The sequence below is a fragment of the Haliotis rufescens genome, unplaced genomic scaffold, assembly GCF_023055435.1.
Source record: "Haliotis rufescens isolate VD_foot unplaced genomic scaffold, xgHalRufe1.0.p SCAF_7, whole genome shotgun sequence".
Lineage (NCBI taxonomy): Eukaryota > Metazoa > Mollusca > Gastropoda > Lepetellida > Haliotidae > Haliotis > Haliotis rufescens.
Window position 1 is genome coordinate 30700104 of NW_025964361.1, and position 22376 is coordinate 30722479.

Below are 22376 nucleotides of genomic sequence, written 5' to 3' on the forward strand. Positions count from 1 at the left end.
TGATTGTTTACCTAAAATTGTGTGCTTCAAAATAATTTGTTAATTATTCATTGATCTTGTGTGGTCATTTACTGATTTCACAATTTTAGTTCTGTTCGAACCAAATTTTTGAGTAAATCTTTGCGTTTCAGTTTGTAAATCGCCTTGTCCGTTTCCGTTAATTTTCCTGTCTGAATCTGATAATTGTGCTTATTAGTGATAGTAATTAGGCAAACGGGGTCGTGAGTTATTGATGTCAGTTATGATTGATGTTCTATGAATATTGAATTTTGTAATTGTGGAGACCATAAACTTTCACATCAGGACCTGTCTGTAAGGTCATTGGGGTCAGAATTTCATAGTTGGGAGAATATTCTGTCATGAAATATCATAGAAGTTCAATGAACATGATCAAAATGCAAATATCAAATCAAGGTCACAATTTAGAATACAGCGAAATACGGAGTGTGTATATTGTACCCTACTATATACTAGTATATATATATACACACCAAATTTCATTACACATTGAACAGAAATGATTGAGTTATGGAGGCTCAATTTGGCCTTTTTCGCGGCCATATTGAAAATCAGATTGTAACTCTTCCCGGTGTGATCTGTGTTGGGAACACGAATGCGAAGTTTGACCAGAGGTTTCTGAGGAGATGATGTCAGCAGTATCTGGAGTGGATGTTAAACTGATTACATTAATATACAGTCATATTATTTCCACCTACGTGCCATGATATTAACCTTCGCGAATTTTCAAAATTCAAGGTAAGATTTCAGTTGTCACCAACTCCTGTTATTCCTGAATAACGAATAACGACTCGTGCCCCTCTCGTGGCCATTTTTGCGACTGGGTTCCGTCTAAGCGCAAACGAGCATAGTTGAAGGAATTGTCAACTCGTTGCTTAATGATTCACGTATATTTGCCCCATGTCATATAAAATCCAGATGCTATTTAAACACATTGGGACTTACTGTATGTATACAGTGTCATTGAATACATTTTACTGTATGTAGGGTATATTTTCAGATGCAAGGCATGTGTAAAAACATATTCCTTAGGGATTCTTTGACCGAAGTACTTGAAGTCATACGCGCATTCTGATAACATTCATCGATAGGGGGCGAGTCCTCTTGCAGGTTACGGAAAGGGGCGAGAGGTGACGACTGAATAGGCTTTGTATTGGTCATTTGACGCATATTCGTTAACGCAAAATCCAAATGAGAACAGTAGTTTTTGTGTAAATCTCAGAAGAAATTGTAACTAAAGTATCTTAAACACTGTTCATTATTATTCTCAGCTGAAACCGCTGGTTGGCTGGTCTACGCCAATTGTCTCATTACAGCTTTAACAACCTGTCGTGACGTTGCTCCGACATTAGAATGACTGAGTCGATGTCTGCACTTGTGACAAGAAGCCATCATGTCTACATTATTACAATACTATTAAAAAAAACGACTCGATAAGTTAAGGAATAGGGATTTCGGATCCCGCATTTCGTTTATCATTTTTTAAGTATTCATCAAGTCAGATAACTCAAAATGAGTAAAGTAATGTATTACTTACCTCCAAGTTGGCAATTTGTCAGTAACGTGACAGCAACAGCATTCGTCGAGGCGGCAACAATAGTAGCCAATGTCCCATCAGAGGCACTGATACTAGCAGTAGACGTAGTAGTAGACGTAGACGGAGACGTAGTAGTACTATTATTAGTAGTATTAGTATTAGTAGTAGCAGTCGTAGCCACAATCAATGGGGAGGTAGACGTATAATACGTTGTAGAAGCCGCAATCAAACTAAAGCTTGTTGTTGCAGTTGATGATGTCAACGCAGTGGTTGTGACTGTAGGAGTGGACCCCTGGAGAAGCGGTTGTGACGGTAGAAGTATTCAGCTGTAGCAGTAGTTGTAATGGTAGAGGACGGTCGATGTCGAAATGGTTGTGACGGTTGAAGTCGACCGCTGGAGAAGTGATTGTGATAGTTCTAAGAAGTCAACCACTGTAGAAGTATTTGTGACTGTAGAAGTGGTTGTGATGGGAGAAGTAGGCGCTGAGGGTGAATTTGTGATGGTGGACCGCAGTAGAAACAGTTGTGACAATTGATATGGTCAATGTATCCGCTGTGACAGTAGACACTATGGACAGTTTAGCACACACATGTTTAAGGATAAAAAAAGCAGAAATGTTCACGACCACGTTCTATGAAAATTTCTTACAAATGGTCCAACCTAAAAATATCATCAAATTAATCATGTGCAGTGTCACATGTATTTATCTCATACATCATGTCAATAGATACCCCTATCGCACCGACCAGTCGTACACCAGAGGTGTCGTGCTAATAGTGATATATACTTAGTTTGCAGTTATTGACTGGGATGATCTCCACACACACTGGCCGGTAATTGACGACAGAGCTTTCGGACTCTTGGATTACTTAGGTTATTATTTCTATCTCCCAGAAGCTCGTAGTATAATTAAACTAATTATACTTCAAAGTAGGATTTGGTATCACGTTGTCGCATACAATGTGTCCTCTTTCAACCACTTATAGCACATTAATATGATGACAAACTGGAGCAAAAACGTGTTTGATATAATGTACTAGGTGAACACGTTTTGGGGGAAAGGAAACACATAAATAATAACGTTGTGTTTTCATATTCACATTTATTCACATATATGCCAGTGGGACTATATACTTTATATTGAGTTGCATATAAAGTGATGTAGATGTTATTGAAAATAACATCGTCATGTTTGGACATTCCTCTGATCAAGTTTTATCATAAAATTTTCATTGAAAAAACTCATACCTGGTAAAAGAAGACAGAGCTACACGCACCTTAAAGAGGGATGGTTTAACAACTAAACAATGTCAATGTCGGGTGTGACTACCATTTTCGTTGATAAAGGCGAGAAAGCGGCGGCGCATTGAAGACACCAGATGATTGAAAAAAAACTCAGTCTGGCGGGTTTAGTTCCAAATGTCAAGATTGGCAAGCGCTACCGGCTGGTTCAGGTCCTGTCGTAGGCGTCGCTTTCTCTCATCCCAGGCATGCACTATAGGGGAGAGGTCTAGAGAAACAACCGGCAATACTATGCTGCCTCAAAAAGTCTGTTACAACACGTGCAACATGTGGGCGGGTATTATCCTGCTGTAACATGGCGTTTCGTCCCTGCATTTTCCCAAAGAGTAGAACGTAATCTCGAACGATGTCGCCAACGTATGCTATTCAAAATGCCATTAACAGTGATGAATGGTATGCAACCCCATACCATTACACTTCTACCCCCAAACTGACGACGTTGAGTAATGCAAGCGTCATAAAAATGTTCTCGGGGACGTCTGTATACCCTTGCATGACCACCCGAGCTGTACAGACGAAACCTTGACTCATTCTGTGAACAGTATACTGTCCAAGTCTTGTCTTCTGAACCTGAGATGCTGTCTACACCAAGCTAGGAAGTGACACGGAATCACTGGTGGGCCTACCGATTGACGTCGGGGCCGGATATTATGGTGTGCTCAAGCGGTCGCGTACGGTTCCGTCACTACTTAGTATCAACCCTGGAATTGCCCGAGCTGTTAATGTGACAATTCGGCATCCGTAGATGCACCAACCGAATATGGTTTTCTTGTTGACGTGACGTCACAAGTGGACGACCGGCCCATGGGAAGTCATGAGGGTTGCCTTGCTGTGGGTAACGTCTCCAAAGAGACGATATCTTGTTTTTGATGAACATTACAGTATCTGGCAACTTCGTTTTGCGCCATTGGGCAGCTGTTTGCTGAAACATCATTGTGTGCTGTTCACATTCAAAAACAAGTTCCACCAATTGTCAGGAAGCAGGCTCATTTCATTAGCACACATGTTCCCGTCATGTTACATAACCATAAAGTCTGATTTCAGATTAACATGTAGTGCTAGTGGCAGAAGAAATCTACGCTGCATGGTCAACACAATGTTACAGCTCCACTACGCCTCACGGTGATTGAGGCAGGAGATGCATAAGATGCGTGATGAACACAATGTCATAGCGCAACCACACACCCAACAATGAATGAAGCAGAAGAAATATACACGCCAGGAGACAGGAACCCAGTGAGACACCATTCACGCTTCTGTGTATCATGTAACTTCATGCTCACAAAATGGAGACAGAAGCCCAGTGAGACACCATTCACGCTTCTGTGTATCACGTAACTTCATGCTCACAAAATGAAGACAGGAGCCCAGTGAGACACCATTCACGCTTCTGTGTATCACGTAACTTCATGCTCACAAAATGGAGACAGGAGCCCAGTGAGACACCATTCACGCTTCTGTGTATCATGTAACTTCATGCTCACAAAATGGAGACAGAAGCCCAGTGAGACACCATTCACGCTTCTGTGTATCACGTAACTTCATGCTCACAAAATGAAGACAGGAGCCCAGTGAGACACCATTCACGCTTCTGTGTATCACGTAACTTCATGCTCACAAAATGGAGACAGGAGCCCAGTGAGACACCATTCACGCTTCTGTGTACCACGTAACTTCATGCTCACAAAATGAAGACAGGAGCCCAGTGAGACACCATTCATGCTTCTGTGTACCACATAACTTCATGCTCACAAAATGGAGACAGGAGCCCAGTGAGACACCATTCACGCTTCTGTGTATCACGTAACTTCATGCTCACAAAATGAAGACAGGAGCCCAGTGAGACACCATTCATGCTTCTGTGTATCACGTAACTTCATGCTCACAAAATGAAGACAGGAGCTCAGTGAGACACCATTCATGCTTCTGTGTATCATGTAACTTCATGCTCACAAAATGGAGACAGGAGCCCAGTGAGACACCATTCACGCTTCTGTGTATCACGTAACTTCATGCTCACAAAATGGAGACAGAAGCCCAGTGAGACACCATTCACGCTTCTGTGTACCACGTAACTTCATGCTCACAAAATGGAGACAGAAGCCCAGTGAGACACCATTCACGCTTCTGTGTATCACGTAAGTTCATGCTCACAAAAACTAGACAGGAGCCCAGTGAGACACCATTCACGCTTCTGTGTATCACGTAACTTCATGCTCACAAAATGGAGACAGGAGCCCAGTGAGACACCATTCACGCTTCTGTGTACCACGTAACTTCATGCTCACAAAATGGAGACAGGAGCCCAGTGAGACACCATTCACGCTTCTGTGTATCACGTAACTTCATGCTCACAAAATGGAGACAGGAGCCCAGTGAGACACCATTCACGCTTCTGTGTACCACGTAACTTCATGCTCACAAAAACTAGACAGGAGCCCAGTGAGACACCATTCACGCTTCTGTGTATCACGTAACTTCATGCTCACAAAATGGAGACAGGAGCCCAGTGAGACACCATTCACGCTTCTGTGTATCACGTAACTTCATGCTCACAAAATGGAGACAGGAGCCCAGTGAGACACCATTCACGCTTCTGTGTACCACGTAACTTCATGCTCACAAAATGAAGACAGGAGCCCAGTGAGACACCATTCACGCTTCTGTGTATCACGTAACTTCATGCTCACAAAATGAAGACAGGAGCCCAGTGAGACACCATTCACGCTTCTGTGTATCACGTAACTTCATGCTCACAAAATGGAGACAGGAGCCCAGTGAGACACCATTCACGCTTCTGTGTACCTACACATACACTCACACATAAGCTTGTAAAATCTGCAGTGAATCAATACAATACACATCATGTCTGGCCACACACTTTAATATTTGGAAAACATGAACAGTTTCAAAACAATACCATCAATTGATTGAAGGATTAAGAAGTATAATGTCTGGGCTTCGGAGGCACAGAATCAGTGGACAACAGGCATGAGTAACACAAACAAATCCTTAAGTGTTCACAGGAAACACATGTAATGCAAGTTGACATGAGATTCATATTACTAAAGGTCAATTTCGGCCGAGTGATTGAAGAGTCCACTGATAGGAACGCTACCACAATATAGGCAACTTTCTTGTCCTCTCAACCAGAGAACTGAATGTAAATCATTAATCAACCCAAGGCCACAATCTGTTTCCTAACTTAAAACATTTTGCTGATGAATATAATAATTCTGATTATTTGGGGGATGGGAAATAGGCAAAATAATATGTTGGTTGGCATGTGCGTATATTTGTTTTTTGCATATTTTTTGTGGTGGGAGGAACAGAGATATAGTAGTTTTCTTTTAATTATGCAAATCTTAAAGGTTAGTTGAATATGTAGCAGCTAATTAGGTGAAGGTTTAAGTTGAATATTTAGCTCTTTAAAAAGCCATGCCAAAATCCTGATCTAAGCAGGTGAATACACTATACTGCACAGAACTGTTCAGAAACCTTCGTGAATTCACACACCGATTCAGCAGGAATTATTGTCTTACCTCACGTCCTTCAAAAATAGAGTTATCGTTATTTTACACTGAACGCAACTGTAGACATTATTTTGGTTATATCATGGGGTATCAGCTTATGGGAGGAAAGCTCAAAGTAATACAAGTCATGAACATGGCGCTTACAAACCAAAGATGATAATGTTGCAAACATGTTATTCTAGTCCTGCAACAGCGAAGGGACAGCACTCTTGCATGTGAAAAACAATCATCTTTTTAAGATGGGTTTACTCAGGCCTTACCAATTATCAGAGAAACAGTTATGTGTTTGTTTGTTTGATATGCCAATAGAGAACTACAGACTTAAAAGCACATATAGACAGAAAATAAATAGTTGAGTGACAATGTGCTTTTGTTTCTTTCATACCAGGGTGCCCAAAGTTTCCGATGATAAATATAAAATGTCAATGCCAGAAAATAACCAATCTCGATTATCCAATGAAACAGATTCCATTGGGCACAAGAGACTAAATAGCTGTGAAACTTTATGAATGGATCACAGAAAATCAGTGATGACAGGTATTCGCAAAATGGGTAAGTATGCCTGCATATCGTAACTTATATGTTGAGATCATCTTCATCTGTTGTACAAGTAACTGAAAAGTCTACCCCGACATATTCCAACAACACCAACCCAATCCTGACATAACACACAATATTTAACAAGCTACCCCGTCACTGCTAATGCTCACCACAAACAAAATAACAACATTTTCTGTCTTGAGTCAAAAGATTTTCTCTCAAGTTGAGAATGTAACAAGTGAGTGAGTGAGTTGGGCTTAATGCCGCTTTTTAAACAGTATTCCAGTTATATCGCGGCGTGTCAGCTTAATGTGAGAGGAAAGTCCAAAGTGGTGCAAGTCTCAGACGTTTACCACTTCGGTGAAACCCACGAGCACGGGTATGGTGCTGACAAACCTAGAAACATAATCGAACCCACAATCATAGGTTCTGGCATGCCCAAGGGACACAACTCTGCACAGCAAATCGCTGCGCCATGGACGACTGGGCCACCCGTGCCCCCAAGAGAATGTAACAAGCACAAAGTGTTCTTTGTCCAAGAAATAACTTATTATTAACAGGATAACCATTATTTAAGTGGACTGCCCTAAAACTGACTTTGAGACTATACAGACGAACATTAAGGGAAAAGAACAGGTGCCCCTTTCACAAATCAACAGACCTATGAAAGTCATAGTGCTAAGAGTGCCTTGTGGAATGAGTGAGTGAGCGAGTTGGGTTTAATGCCGCTTTTAACAATATTCTTTTAACAATAGTCCAGTTATATCACGGCATGTCAGCTTAATGTGGGAGGAAAGCCCGAAGTGATGCAGGTCTCAGACGTTTACCACTTCGGTGAAACAAACAACGACGAATATGGTGCTGACAAACCTAGAAACATAATCGGGCCAAACCGGACTACGAACCCACAATCATTGGTTTCTGGCGTGCCCTAAGGACACAACTCTGCACAGCGAATTGCAGCGCCTTACACAACTGGGCCACATGCGCCCCCTTGTGGAACAAAGCTAAGTGAATCACATATCCTGAAGTAAAACTTACAAGCAACATTCTTCTTCAAACATCTATATTTTAAACCAAATCCCATCAACACCTTAAAGAGAAATATATTACAAATGTATTTAAAAAATAATCACCCTACCTTAATGCTCGCACATTGTTTTAATGACCCTCCCCAAATAGAAAAGATGCAAAAGAACTCTGTATTTTATAATAAAATGTTGTTTCTCACCATGATCCTCCCCAAATATGAGCATTATTTTCTTGACCCTCCCCTAGCAACTGTCATATTTCGGGGTGAAGATGAGGTTTCTCTAGTAATAACAGCTCCACACTGACTACATCATGTCATGTCACAGTCCAGCTTGTGTTGAGTCTCCCAGACAGCTAATAACGATGCTTAGTTTCACTTCTACTAATCTGGAGCGTGGTATGTCCCTGACCTGGCAGAATAAGATGACAGGTGCTTGTTCTATCATCAAAGAGGTGTTACTCTTTAGCTGAGTCCATACTCCAAGTACCAATCACCAGCAAGTGAGTGTGTCATGTTAGATGACAGTGAATGCTAATCCTAATTAGGTCGAGCCAATTATGCGATAAACTTATTCTTTGTCCAGCAAACCAGAATAAGAGCATTATGCAGATTCTATTTGATGAGAGGTTACCAAAGACAGGCCAGGATTGTACAACTGATCTTGTGTAGAAAGAAATCTGTTGCAGAGACCCTTAGTTTAAGACAGATTGCACTGTAGAAAGGGTCTGATTAAGACCGATTCTAATGTTGAAAGCATCTGGTTAAAACCGATTCCAATGTTGAAAGCACCTGGTTAAGACTGATTCCAATGTTGAAAGAATCTGGTTAAGACTGATTCCAATGTTGAAAGAATCTGGTTAAGACTGATTCCAATGTTGTTTGAATGTGTATTCGACCAATTCCACCCGAGAAAGTACCTTGTTTTGACAAATTCTACTGTGAAAAGAGTCTTTGTTAGGCAGATTCCACTTTAGAAAGAGAGTTTTGGGGACAAAGGAGTGTCTTCGATAGACAGATTCCACTGTAGAAAGAGTCTTGGATAGACAGATTCCACTGTAGAAAGAGTCTTTGATAGACAGATTCCACTGTAGAGTGTCTCTGTTAGACGGATTCCAGTGTAGAGAGTGTCTTTCTCAGACAAATTCCACAGTAGAAACTCTTTGTCACACAGACACTGTAGTTAACACGTCCCGAAGGCCTCCTTATATTAATTAGCTAGTTTACCTATTTGTTGCTCAAATCCTAGAAAAAATGTTTTTTATAATTATTTCCATGATTGGTAGGAGGCGAAATTTATAACATTTCAAATTGTCTGTTTTTCTTTTGTCAATTTTGTGAATTGTTACAAGAATGTTAAATATTTGTAATGTTGTATCATATTCATAATGATAGAGACACACAGGTCCTGGCTACTTCCTGCCCATCTCGCCCACTCCTGCCTGCAGGGAAACCAAATGTTGTCATCTGCATAGCGTGGTCATCAAATTCAGCGGAAATAAAACCGAAAGCCAGAACATATTGCGGCTGTGTGCCCTGCAGTTAAAAATATCATAATCAAATTAACCCTGAATTGTACACATTTACTAGAGTGAGTGAGTGAGTATGGTTTTACGCCGCTTTTAGCAATATTCCAGCAATATCACGGCGGGGGACACCAGAAATGGGCTTCACACATTGTACCCATGTCGGGAATCGAACCCGGATCCTCGGCGTGACGAGCCAACGCTTTAACCACTAGGCTACCCGACCGCCCCACATTTACTAGAAGTCAAGGGATACAAATTGTCACAGATTTGCCATTTCTCATCTTTAACACTGAGACAAGTTGGCTAACACTGAATATTGGAGTTCATTAATGAAATACACACGTTGTAATCTAATGCATATATGTGACTGGGGTTTCCATCAGGGGTGAAATGATACATCGATGCACCGGTTCATTGTGAGTTTTCATGGGATGACACACAACATTTATGTGTTGTAATTAGCATTTCAACTTTACTACAGAAAATAGCCGCTACAAACATTTTGCGTTTCATTTTGAACCTGCTCTGAAATTTTAGAATCAAGAAGTTTCCACGTGATTTGCTGTAAATATGCTCACCGCGATACGTTTTGTTTCGTGACCTATGTATTGTGATATGTATTGTTTCTTATTTCAAATGTTGACATACACAAGTCACACATTATTTTAGCATGTGCTGTAAGTTGATTACCGTAATTAATACTGATTACAGATTACAGATAACCAAGGTAATATGGACATACTTGAAACTATCAACTTTGCCAGCATGGCCAGGCCACTTGACGATATAAACATGTCATTTGACAAGTAAACACAAATATCTTCCAAATATATCATACATGCTACAGTCCATGACAGACAGGGTAAAAGTAAACAATGGTAGAGAGTCTATGAAATTAACAAAACAATCGCGAAGCAAAATGTGTCAGGCAGTCGAGTCATCCCACAGATGACATCTTTACCGACGGGGTTAACCTCTTTGGTCATGTGGACAAGGCGACCAACCTTGGATCAGATGGTCCGTAGTTCGAATCCCATCACAGGATTCAGAATTTTATGGCTGCTACTTACCGCCCAAGGGTCTGAGCATGTTCATATTTATTTGAGTAAAATAAGTCTCAGTACCTATGTTGCCTGGGATGTGCCTTCAGTTGACAACAGTGTGTAACATGGCAAAGAGCCATTCCACAGGTGGCATCATTGCTGAGGGGATAAACCTGTTTGGTCATGTGGATAAGGCATCCAACCTCGGATCAGAAGGTCCATGTTTCGAAATCCATAATGGGACTAAGCTACAAAGACAATGGGGAGATATCACCATGATCACAATCCCAACACGGGGAATTTGTGTTCATTTGAGTTTGTGGTCAACAAACTCCCTTGATTCTGACAACAATTTCATCAGTCATCAAGAAGATCTACTACTAAGGTAGTACACTATTACAAAGATGACCTTTGCTGTAAATCTAACTAAACTAAATTAATTTCACCATCTTCATCCAATACAGGAGGCTTGAAATATTCACTCTTAATCCCATTTGTCGTCTGTGTTGTATTTGGTGAACCATTGTCACCACCATGCTGTGACTTCAAGTGAGTTTTAAGGGATCCAGGCTGAGAAAACACTTTCTCACACAAATGACACTGAAATGGTCTTTCACGAGAATGGACCCTTCGATGTGGAATTAGATTTTCAGAATATGCAAAAGTCTTGTCACAAAACTCACACTTAAAGGGTTTCTCTCCAGAATGCATTCTTAGATGTTTCTTCAATGTTCCCGACTGTGAGAAACTCTTCCCGCACTCCTCACAGTTGAATGGTTTTTCCCCTGTGTGGGTCCGCACGTGTGTCTTCATATTCCCTTCGTACAGAAACGTCTTGTCACAGAATGGGCAGCTGAAGGACTTCTCCCCACTGTGGACTCTCATGTGAGTCTTCAGCGTTGTTTGAGACACATACGTCTTGTCACACATGTCACACGGGTACACTTTAATCTGAGGTCGGGAGAGGTCTCCATTAGAGTGGGCAGAGATCTTCTTGCAAGCATCACACTTGATACTTCTGAATTCATACAAGTCTTTGATGATATCACCACAGATATCACACTGGACTGTTTTACTGACCACAGACTCCTGACTGAGCCGAGTCTCCACTGACTTCTCACATTCAGAAGCTCCTGATTGACTTGCTCCAATCCTTCCACAGTTGCTTTGTGTGAGCTGGGCCTTGAATGCTGCATAGTTGGGAGGACTAAAATACTCCATGGGCATGACCGTAGGGAAGAGTGCTTGCTGGTCCATGTGTGTGTTGACAGTCACTTGCCTGATGCCAGTTGCCTTCTGTGACATGCTACTTTCCCTGTTATTACCTAATATGCATGGAACAAGGCCAAAACTGCCTCTTAGGTAGTCAGTCTGCGTGGGAAGTGCTGGTAGATCTTGTCTGTTAGGCTTGCTATGGCTTATCTGTGAACAAGATATTTCTTGATGCCCTGAAGATTCATGTCTGACAACAGGAAAATAGGTACTGCCCCCGGAAAACATCAGTGCTTTTACTCAGCTGGTGTTGCCAACATCAGTGTAGACATGCCGACCACAGTTGCTGGGACAGGCCCTCCATCAATTCAGCTCTGGCCCAGGTCCATTTTCTGCAAAGACAATATCTTAAATTGGAAAAGTGTTTGTAGGTACAGTACTGTTGTCTCAAACTAGGATGTGTCAAATACCTGGTTGTGATGAACTCATAGTCAGGCCCTGGCAAACTCTTGATACATTTATTACTATCTTAATCTGGTAGTGTCAAACTCGATGTGTCAAATTCCTGCTTGTCTCTAACTTAATTTATTATGCCCAGAGTTAAATATCAGAGCTCCAGATAAGCTTTTGGTGTTGTGGGTATTTTACCCATGCATTTTAAAATCATTGGGTATCAGTAATTCTATCTGGGTATTCAAATTTCTGTTACCCACTAGTTTTTACACATGTGGGTATTTAAGTTAAATATTTAAACGCTATTCATCTAGTCCCTGCAAACTGGTGTCGTGTGGGTTCGAGAGCTTTTACAGGACTCAAAAATACCACGATACTTCCACAAGAAATGATCATGATGTAACTGTCATCGTGGAGTTTGGCAAGGTTGATGGAATGCCTGTTTATAATTTCAAAATAAGTTGCTGATTTGCTAATCGAATACCCAGGGTTACTTCACAATATTTTGATGATACGCACAAGTTTTATTTTTGTAGTGTATCTGTAATGTTCGTTGCGTATTTGATACGCTTGGATTCTATTTTACTGTGTCTTTCTGTATTTCTGATGCATATTTCACGCAGATACGCAGCTTATCTGGAGCTCTGAATATAAATCAACATGATCAAAACATACTCTGATGAGTTGAACTAAACATTTTTGAAAACACAACTTCGGACAAGTTAGAACTTGTATCAAGAATAAAGTCCTTTACACTAAACGGTGTGAAACATCAGAGACAGAAAACTGTCGATTGGATTGTTTTTACTTTTATTACATAAATCCTACTTACATAACATGCATGAGCTGGTTGGCTTTCTGTTGTAAGATGTTTGTTTGTTGTTTAACGCCGCACTCAGCAATATTCCAGCTAAATGACGTCGATCTGTAAATAATCAAGTCTGGACCAGACAATCCAGTGATTGACATGGTGAGCATCGATCCACGCAATTGGGATATGATGACATGCATCAACAAAGTCAGTGAGCCTGACCCCCCGATCCCGTGAATCGCCTCATACAACGAGCATAGTTTCCTTTAAGAGCAAGATAGGATTGCTAAAGACCTAATCTACCCCGGATCTTCACAGGTTCTATTGTATGATGACTAGGTCAGACCGTAATAAGGTAGGATGTATCAAATTATTTCCCTGGTCAACAGGAGTTCAAGACAGCAGTGAGCAGGGTTTGACTGCACTTCCTATTGCTTGTGTACAAATTAGCATGACAAATTGCAAAAACCAAACAGTATAACAACACTGTGCATAATTACCCAAAGTAGCCTTTTCGGTTTGGGTACCTGTCTGTGTTTCCTTACAGATCTTTGTTGACTGCATTGAATAATGCACAAAAACGATGTGCTTCATGTGTTGTAGGTGAGTTGAAATTGGGTTTAACGTCGCGTCCAAGATTATTGCACTTATATAGCGAGACGTGAATGCATGTGTGTGTGTGTGTGTGTGTGTGTGTGTGGCTGATTGTACTAGTCCGGACTGATGCCGATTTATAGTGCAAGCCCACTGAGACACACCATGCCGCAGTTTAACATGAATACCCACTCAGACACAGTATACTGACTCCGAGCCGACCAGTCCTTGTTTTAGCCCCTTATTGCTGAGCACCAGACAAGGTAACAACAAGTACCATCTTTTAACGTCTTTTGGTATGATGCGGCCGGGGATCGAACCCTGGACCTTTGGCTCTCCGGGCTGACGCTCTACCACTAGACCACGGAGGCTTCGTGTGTTGTAACTTAGACATGTCAGGCATGTACACTGTTTATATGAGCTACTGCGAATGGTGACACACTTGGGGCCGCACATGAACAGATGCAACTGGAAGTCACATGAAACAGCATTAAAACCAGTTCTTGCTAAAATGCATAGAATTATTAAACCGCCAGCCTGTTATCAGAAATGAGCGGGCCACTGGAACTTGATAATGCCCTCATATTGCTTGATGATGGGCCATCGTCACGCCTGTTGTTAGGTTACGTCATAGGGATAGGGAAAGGTGACGTCATGTTCAATAGTGACGTTATCTGGTTTGTTCAATGATGTTTCCATATTTGTAAAAGTGGGTCAGTGACATTCGTGTTGATTCCAGTAAATGTTTCAAAACCTATATTGTGGTATATTTTTATTTGATAACAAATTCTATCCATTTTAGCTATAATAACGGTGACCCCTATTTTTCAGGGCATTATCATTTGTAGAAACCCTTGGTCTTTTCAACTTCCAAGTCGGCAAGTTGTTGGAAGACCTCAGGCTTCTGCAAATGATAAGGCTCTGAAAAATAGCGTTATCCTAATATTATATTTAAAAATGTCCACTCATTTGATATAACAATACAGTGAAATTCCCACCATTGGTACTAAGGTTCACATATTATTAGTTATGGTGTGTTATACGGTGTCATATTAGGTAAGCAGAAAAATATTGGGCAAGGCGTCAGCCTCTATGGCAACTAAAGACACCTTAACAAATTCATTATGCCGAAAAGTTTACACTATCTGGTATCCTTATCGCACATGTCATGTCAAAATGAAAACTTGACACTTACAACCATGACATTAAGGGTTCAAGAGAGACACTCTTCAAACCACAGAGGCCAAACCTTGTTGATAATTTAACAATAATCTTTATCAATAAAGTCACGAGCATGATCGAAAAAAACCCATAAATGTCCTTGCACATGAAAATTAATGATATTAAAACACAAAACAGTGTTGAATAACAAATTTCTGTACCATAATTTTCATGTGAAATATGTGAGGTGGGTGTTGGAAATCCAAAATGGTTGTTACTGACAGTATACGGTCTCATATGGGGTGAGTAGGTCTGCTCCTTGATTGGTCGATCTCACTTTTAAGCATAACAAAGGTGCATTTGTATGCTCTTACGATCTATCTCGACTCTATCCCAGGATTTAACCTGGAAAATTTTATTCCACAAAATTCCCTGTTTGCCAAAAAGAATTGAATTCTTAATGAAGGTAATTTGATTTCTACAAATTCCTTTTTAAAGACAAACCACTGTTATCATTTATGTAATGAACAATCAGGATGTGCCAAGGCCACCAAGAGATCATAGTGCGGAGATCATAACAACATTTATCAACAATTTCATGTTTCAAAAATAATTTCCATGAAACTTAGAAAATGGACGTAAAATATCTCTTCTTAGCCTACATATATTTGAAAAAAACAAGTGCAAAAGTGAGCGTGGCTCACTAATACCCCCGACCCGCCTAGTGTGTCAGTAGTTACAAATTAAATAGCTAGGATAGGGTTAGCCTTAGGGTTTGGAAAATTCATAAAAAAATGGAAAATTAATAAAACAATTTTGTTCTTTTGACTGCACCCCTCCATATGACACAGATTATATGTACTAAGTTTGAGATGAATCCACTGAAAAGTTTAAGAGAAATCGCGCGGACAAAGTTTTCGGACGGACGTTAGGGTTTGAAAAATTCATAAAAAAATGGAAAATTAATAAAAACAATTTTTTTCTTTTGACTGCACCCCTCCATATGACACAGATTATATGTACTAAGTTTGAGATGAATCCACTGAATAGTTTAGGAGAAATCGCGCGGACAAAGTTTTCGGACGGACGGACGGAATCTTGGTATAACTATATACCCCCGACATTTTGTCGGGGGTATAAAAAAAGATTCTAGTGGTTCTCTCACTCAACATGAAGGTTGCAAGTTAGATTCCCTGAAATATAAAGACATTTGTCGTTTGAGTTTACATCATCCCAAACATATCCTTATGTAGATTGTTTTCAAATGCAGAATAAATCTCTATGGAGGGTCACTCTATAGAATATCCCTGGGCAAAGGACTTCATATAATATCCCTGGGCAGGAGGTAATTTCTATATATCCCTGGGACAGAGGGACATTCTGGAAAAATCTGTGCTGAGAAATTATTCTACGTAATCAAGGCCCCGTTCAAAACAATAGAATGACATCACTAGAGGTTAATAAATCACTATCAAACATAGATCTACAATAACTTCTTCTTACCATCAATATTATAATGTCATCATATGTCTGACCGAGGACTATAACCAGTGATAACAAGGACAAAATGAAAACACCTTTTAAGCATATTTATTACTTGACTCCCTAAACTAACTGCTTCCAAATGCTACCAATCAAGGAAATCAAGGAAAAGCTAAACATGTCAGTTATATTAAAGGATAACGGGAAGCAAGCTCAAATGAAGTGTGATGACAGCAGTCTATCACCTTGTGATTGCAATGTAAGGAATGGAATGACGTTCAAAATTGGCCCCGCAAAGCCATATTGGCCTTCCGTTCCTTCTATATGATGGGGGCTGATTTGGGCTTATTACTGACAATTGATTAATAAATCACTTAGATATATTGAAGGAGAGAATAGTATGTTCAAAGATTGCATTTGTCATTCTGGTCTCACTGCACATGTTGATCACACAAGTTCTACCCTTTGTGATACCGTATTCGACGTAATAAGCGCCCAGGGCGCTCTCAAAATTGGAAATAGGGGGCTCTTATTAGAATATTATTTTGGTGGAAAAATCAGAGTTGAAAGATAAATTCCGTGGTTTATGCTGACGGCCATAATTAGGGTGCATATAACACATGAGCGCGTATTACACACGAATAAATAAGTCTTGCGTACATTGATCAAGCGGAAGGGGTGCTAATTGGGATTGTTCATTTGCCAATATATTAGCAAATATCGCTGTGGGCGCTTATTACGTCGAATACGGTATATGTAATTAGTTACCAGAAAAACATTTTCTCCAAATTGTTCAGTGTCAGCAAGCTCTCTGTTGATGCTATCAGCAGTATTCTACGTATAATCATGACAAGGTGACATCATAAATTGGTTCCACACATTGCACCTATGTCAGGAAAAGAAGCCAGATCCTATGTGTGGAGATCTGATGACTTAACCACAAGGCTACCCCACCACATTCCTGTCTGATCATGTTCAGTGTGATTAGAAATGTAATATAATTGTTATTTCCATCAGTGACAAAAATAACCCAAATGTTGCACTTCCATTATACATGAATAAACTATCTGAGGGACTGGTAATTTATTGCAGGGGGTAAAATCAGGGATGTGAGCAGGTTTTCCCGGAAAAAGAGGAAAAGTCTAGGGGGGTCTGGGGGCATGCCCCCCCAGAAATTTTTTAAACATTTGATTGCATTTTTAAAAATGCACATTTTTCATGACCCTCCCCTAGGGACTATCATACTGTTTGGTGACCCTCACCCGATTCCCTCCAACCCACCCACCCCTATAATAAATGACCGGTCCCTAATGTGCCTTGCACACTTTCTCCTTGCAATCAGATTTAATCCAACTTATGACACCATCTATACATGTAACCATCTTGCCGAAGCAAGGGCCGTTTTATGACTATAAAAGTCCAGTTTCCACTAGGATGGAATTTCCAGGCTCAATCGTAGCACCACCATTGGCTATTACAAGTTATGTCCCTACCATTGACCAATCAGATTCCATCTCTTATATCACTTGCAATTGCTTCAAACAAAATGGTGGCACCCAGTCAAGTCGATCTGATCGATAATCAAGACCTATATTGTAATAAAACAGGCCTTACCTTGCGAAGTGAATTAATTCACTTGAGCAACTTGATTAAAAAATGAAAAGACTTCCAAAATATCTGTCTACGCCCATTTGGCAGTACACATGCTTTGCACGTTTGAATCCATGTTGTTTACGAACCGGATGTCTCGTTTGTTACGCAAATTTGATTGGACTATGCATAGACTCGTTAGTCCATGCAAAATGTAACTCCGGAATTCCAGTCTAGTTCGGCAAGGGTGGAAATTGGACTCTTAAAGTCAATTAATGCCCTTGCCTTGGGAAGATGACATGTAACTTAATGTGAGATAACTCATCAATGCCCAGGTCATAATAGCTGACGTTTTTTCTCATTACCTATCACTGTCATCACTTATTTACTCTGATGGTGAAGCTTCATCCCTTTCGGATCATCTTTCCAGACAATTCCATGCACTAAACTGTCTGTAGAAAGTACTGACTTGAAGACATTATTATCCTCTTACATTGAGTAAATTTGTGTATGTGTGTGTTGTGTTTGAATGTGAGTGTGTGTGTGCAGCAATTTATCTAGACCTGCACAGGGGCCGATATTTGGCTCAAAGGCTGCAGCAAATATCACTGAAAATTCCCCAAATGCAATTTAAGGATTCTCACTTAATGTAAGTTACAAATAGCGAAGTTGCTAAAAAAGACAAATATATAGGAAGATGTTTTAATGCTTAGTTACATATTATTGCCTTGAATGTAATCTCAAAATATGTTAAACTTGGCCTAACTCAAGAAATATCTTTATAAATTCCAAATTTATAACGATTTTTTTTCCCCCCAGTTGCCTGGTAAGGGCACTTAGAATCCTGTATAAATCCCTGATGTGTGTTGTGTGTGTGCATGCATGTGTATGATGTGTGTGTGCATGTGTAGTGTGTTTTGTGTTGTGTGAGTTTGTGTGCACATGTATGTGTAGAGTGTGTGTGCATGTGTGTGTGTGTGTGTGCGCATGCGTGTACATGTAAAGCAACTTTGATAATTATTTTATCTGGACAATATATCAAATATTTATCACTTTGTTACAGACATATTGTCAAATCTGAGCAGAGAGCATTCACTCTGGAACTGGGAGCTATTTGCAGATATACGCCATTTCAGCCCTATTTGGGAAGCTTTATATCTATTTTAAATACCATAATTCTTTTTTAGAACAGAAAAAGGTGTAATTCTGGATCAGTGTGTAGATAACCATGAACAGGTTGTCTCGGGCGGACTTGGACGGTTGTTAACTTAGGACCCTCCCTAAACCGTTACCAAGACTCATGAAAAGTATGACCCAGGGAAATTCCTGCAATAGGTGCCCTGCTTGTTGTTGAGCGAGTGAGTGAGTATTGTTTTATCCTGCTTTTGGCAATATTCCTGCAATATCACGACAGGGAACACCAGACACTGTACCTTTGTGGAGGCTAAATTGTTGCATGCATATGAGTATGGTTGCTTGTGCTAGTCCAGAATAATGCCGGTTTTATAGTGCTTGGGTGGTGCCTGGTGGGTAGCCTAGTGGTTAAAATGTTAACTCATCACGCCAAGACTGGGTTTGATTCCCCACATGGGTTTATGTGCCAAGCCCAATTCTGGGGTACTCCGCCTAGATATTGCAAGAGTATTGCTAAAAACGGCATGAAAAGATACTCACTCACATTTATAGTGCTAGCCCACAGAGATACCATGCTGTGGTTTTTGACATGGAGACCCTACCCAGACACAGTATACATACTCCAACAGAACCAGTCTTTTATTCATCCTGTTAAAGCCGACCCCCAGGCAGGGTAACAAAAAGGACCTTCTTTTAACATTTCTTGAGGTGACACTACCAGATGATCGAACCAACAACCTCAAAAAGTGTGCTAGAATGTATGAAGGTAAAATGTACAAGGCATGTCCCTATACTGTGTGCAGTAGGGAAATGACACATTCATTTGCCATTTATCTGTAACTTGTCGTACGACAAGGAAAAATTATGTCAGAATGAAGGCCCGGATTTTACTCAATTATGATTTTGCTTCGAAAGGAACTCATCATGCGTAAAGACCTGCCAAATAAATAATAAACAGTAAACACCGTTTTCCCGACACAATGTTTCTGGAACTAAATATATAGAATAAAACATTTACCAACGCAAATTGGATATTATGAATGTTGATGCCACAATGCTGCCTTGGTGATTAAGGCATCGACGTCCAAACCAGTTGTCTCACACAAAACAGAGCCGGGTTCAGCAAGTTGTTAAAAATTGCAAGTCTTCCTCGTTCACAAACTCACCTCTGACAGCAGTTTACAAATGAGAATTATCTCCCCCTTGTTCGCCAATTCCCCACCAGTCTGCTACAAGCGGCTTGATACGAGGCTCCGTCTCGTAATATCAGAAGTTGACAACAACGCAGAGAAACTCGGGAACCAGCTTAGCTATTGTTTTCAACAAGGAATGATCTATAATCGAGCAATTATTTTGGAATTAATTATTCATAATTGTTATAGTATACACATAGAATAATCCATGGGAATGTGTGCGTCAGACTGTTTATTGAGATCGATTCCATTTCATATAATATAGACCTAGAGATTATATAGTCATGTTATTTCCATCAGAACTCGCAATTCTGTTTCTCTACCAAGGGTGGTCCAGAGGATGTTCATTGTCTATATATCCACTTAGTCCGGAAAAATTCACATCTGCCCGTTCCATGGTAACATTTTAATGGATATCATACGTATTTTGCAACACTTTTATAATTGAAAAAATGGGAAACAACACTATTATCCGCTTTGTGTAACACCAAACAAAAGGCACACAGACACAGAGAGAGAGAGAGAGAGAGAGAGAGAGAGGGGGGTAGAGAGAGAGGTTGCGAGTTCTGAAACCCATTTCGTAACACCTGTCGCTAGCTAGATACACACGCCAATGTACATTTAATATTTCTCTCTGTTTTCAATATTTTACGTTCATAAATTATTTTGCTGTCCAAGGAACGTCGTTATCGGGATCATCAAGATATCCTTATTACTTCTTATATGATTTAGGCCACTTAAATCATTAATATTGAAGGGGTGCTGTTGCTTGATTAATCTAACGCATATACGAGTATATCCCGAAATATATGGATAGTGAACAAGAAAACCAGACTCAGTGTAGAAGTGTAAAATGTATTATAAGTGAAGCGGGAAAATATAACGTATAAAGTACTAAAACAATCCCAACAATGATGATACATGAACACACACACAAAAAAGACAGTACTTCGATCTCTCCTACATTAACAGCATAATGTGTAAACATTAAAATTTACAAATGTCATCTTATCCTAATTGCGCAGAACGATGCTCATGGTCCAGACTCGATTATTTACAGAACGCATACCAATAATACACCATCTTTGCGCCTCCAATAACCTTCTTCGTGTCATATTCACAGACAATGCTTCAACAATGCAAGACAGTGACGTTACCGTAAATACCCGCAAGCGGTGTACATGTATTGCATGTTAAAAATGAATGGGTGGCATGCTGCACGTGCATGTCGTGCTGCGATGTGACATCACAGTTGTCACTGTATCGTCCTATGATTTGGACGGAACACCATTCTTGACATATTCACCACGGAATTTGCAGTTGTTGCGAATGGGGTTTATTATTTCCAGGGGTGCTTAACTTATTTCTTTGTCATCCACATCCTCATCCACATATTACTTTGAGATGTGAGAACATGTTTACACATTCTCACGATATCTCATCAATTGAGGGGCGGTCGGGTAGCCTAGTGGTTAAAGCGTTCGCTCGTCACGCTGAAGACCCAGGTTCGATTCCCGACATGGGTACAATGTGTGAAGCCGATTTCTGGTGTCCCCCGCCGTGATATTGCTGGAATATTGCTAAAAGCGGCGTAAAACCAAACTCACTCACTCACTCATCAATTGAAAGTGAAGATGTCGGAAAAGGCGACTAACGGGTTCGGCCGGTCAGGCTCGCTGACTTGGTTGATGTATGTCATCGTATCCCAATTGCGATTGTAGATGGAGGCTCAACATGTCAATCACTGGATTGTCTGGTCCAGACTTGATTTTTTTACAGACCGCCGTCATATATCTGGAATATAGCTGAGTGCGGCGCTGAACAACAAACACAAACAAACAAACAAAACATTTTTTTAAATATCTGTTCAGCTGGAGGGGGAGCGGAAGTGAACTTTTAAAGTTATCTACTTTTATTGAAATTAACAAACTATTTTGATAATAACTAAAATATGAAAAGAAAATCAACAAAATCAACATGTTTGTCATGGTAGGAAATACGATCCGCAAATTACGTCATCGGGTATTGTGACGTGATTGTAAACTTTGAGGTGCAAGGCCCCGTCCCACAAGGCGATCATACGGTAGCGCAACGACAGTCGTTGGTCTAAGTTAAAGTATATGAGTTGCGATAACCTTAACTCTACGATAATTTTGTGGAGCGGACGCCTGAATTCTAAAGGTGGACCGTTCTATGGTATTAAATTCATACGT

General features: G+C 40.3%; 1 protein-coding gene across 1 annotated transcript; it reads right to left on the reverse strand.

Annotated features, from left to right (window-relative positions):
• Positions 1–9723: 9723 nt before the first annotated feature.
• LOC124148140 (zinc finger protein 723-like) lies at positions 9724–20134 on the reverse strand. The gene is made up of 2 exons (XM_046519104.2): positions 19989–20134; positions 9724–12137 (listed from the first exon to the last, which is right to left on the reverse strand). Exon 2 carries the CDS (start codon positions 12031–12033, stop codon positions 10960–10962), a length of 1074 nt encoding a protein of 357 aa, XP_046375060.2. The 5' UTR covers positions 12034–12137; positions 19989–20134; the 3' UTR covers positions 9724–10959.
• Between the last annotated feature and the right edge of the window lie 2242 nt (positions 20135–22376).

What these genes read in the sequence shown, in the direction of transcription:
- LOC124148140 (XM_046519104.2), bottom strand. Translation starts at nt 12,033, where the DNA reads ATGTTTTCCGGGGGCAGTACCTATTTTCCTGTTGTCAGACATGAATCT.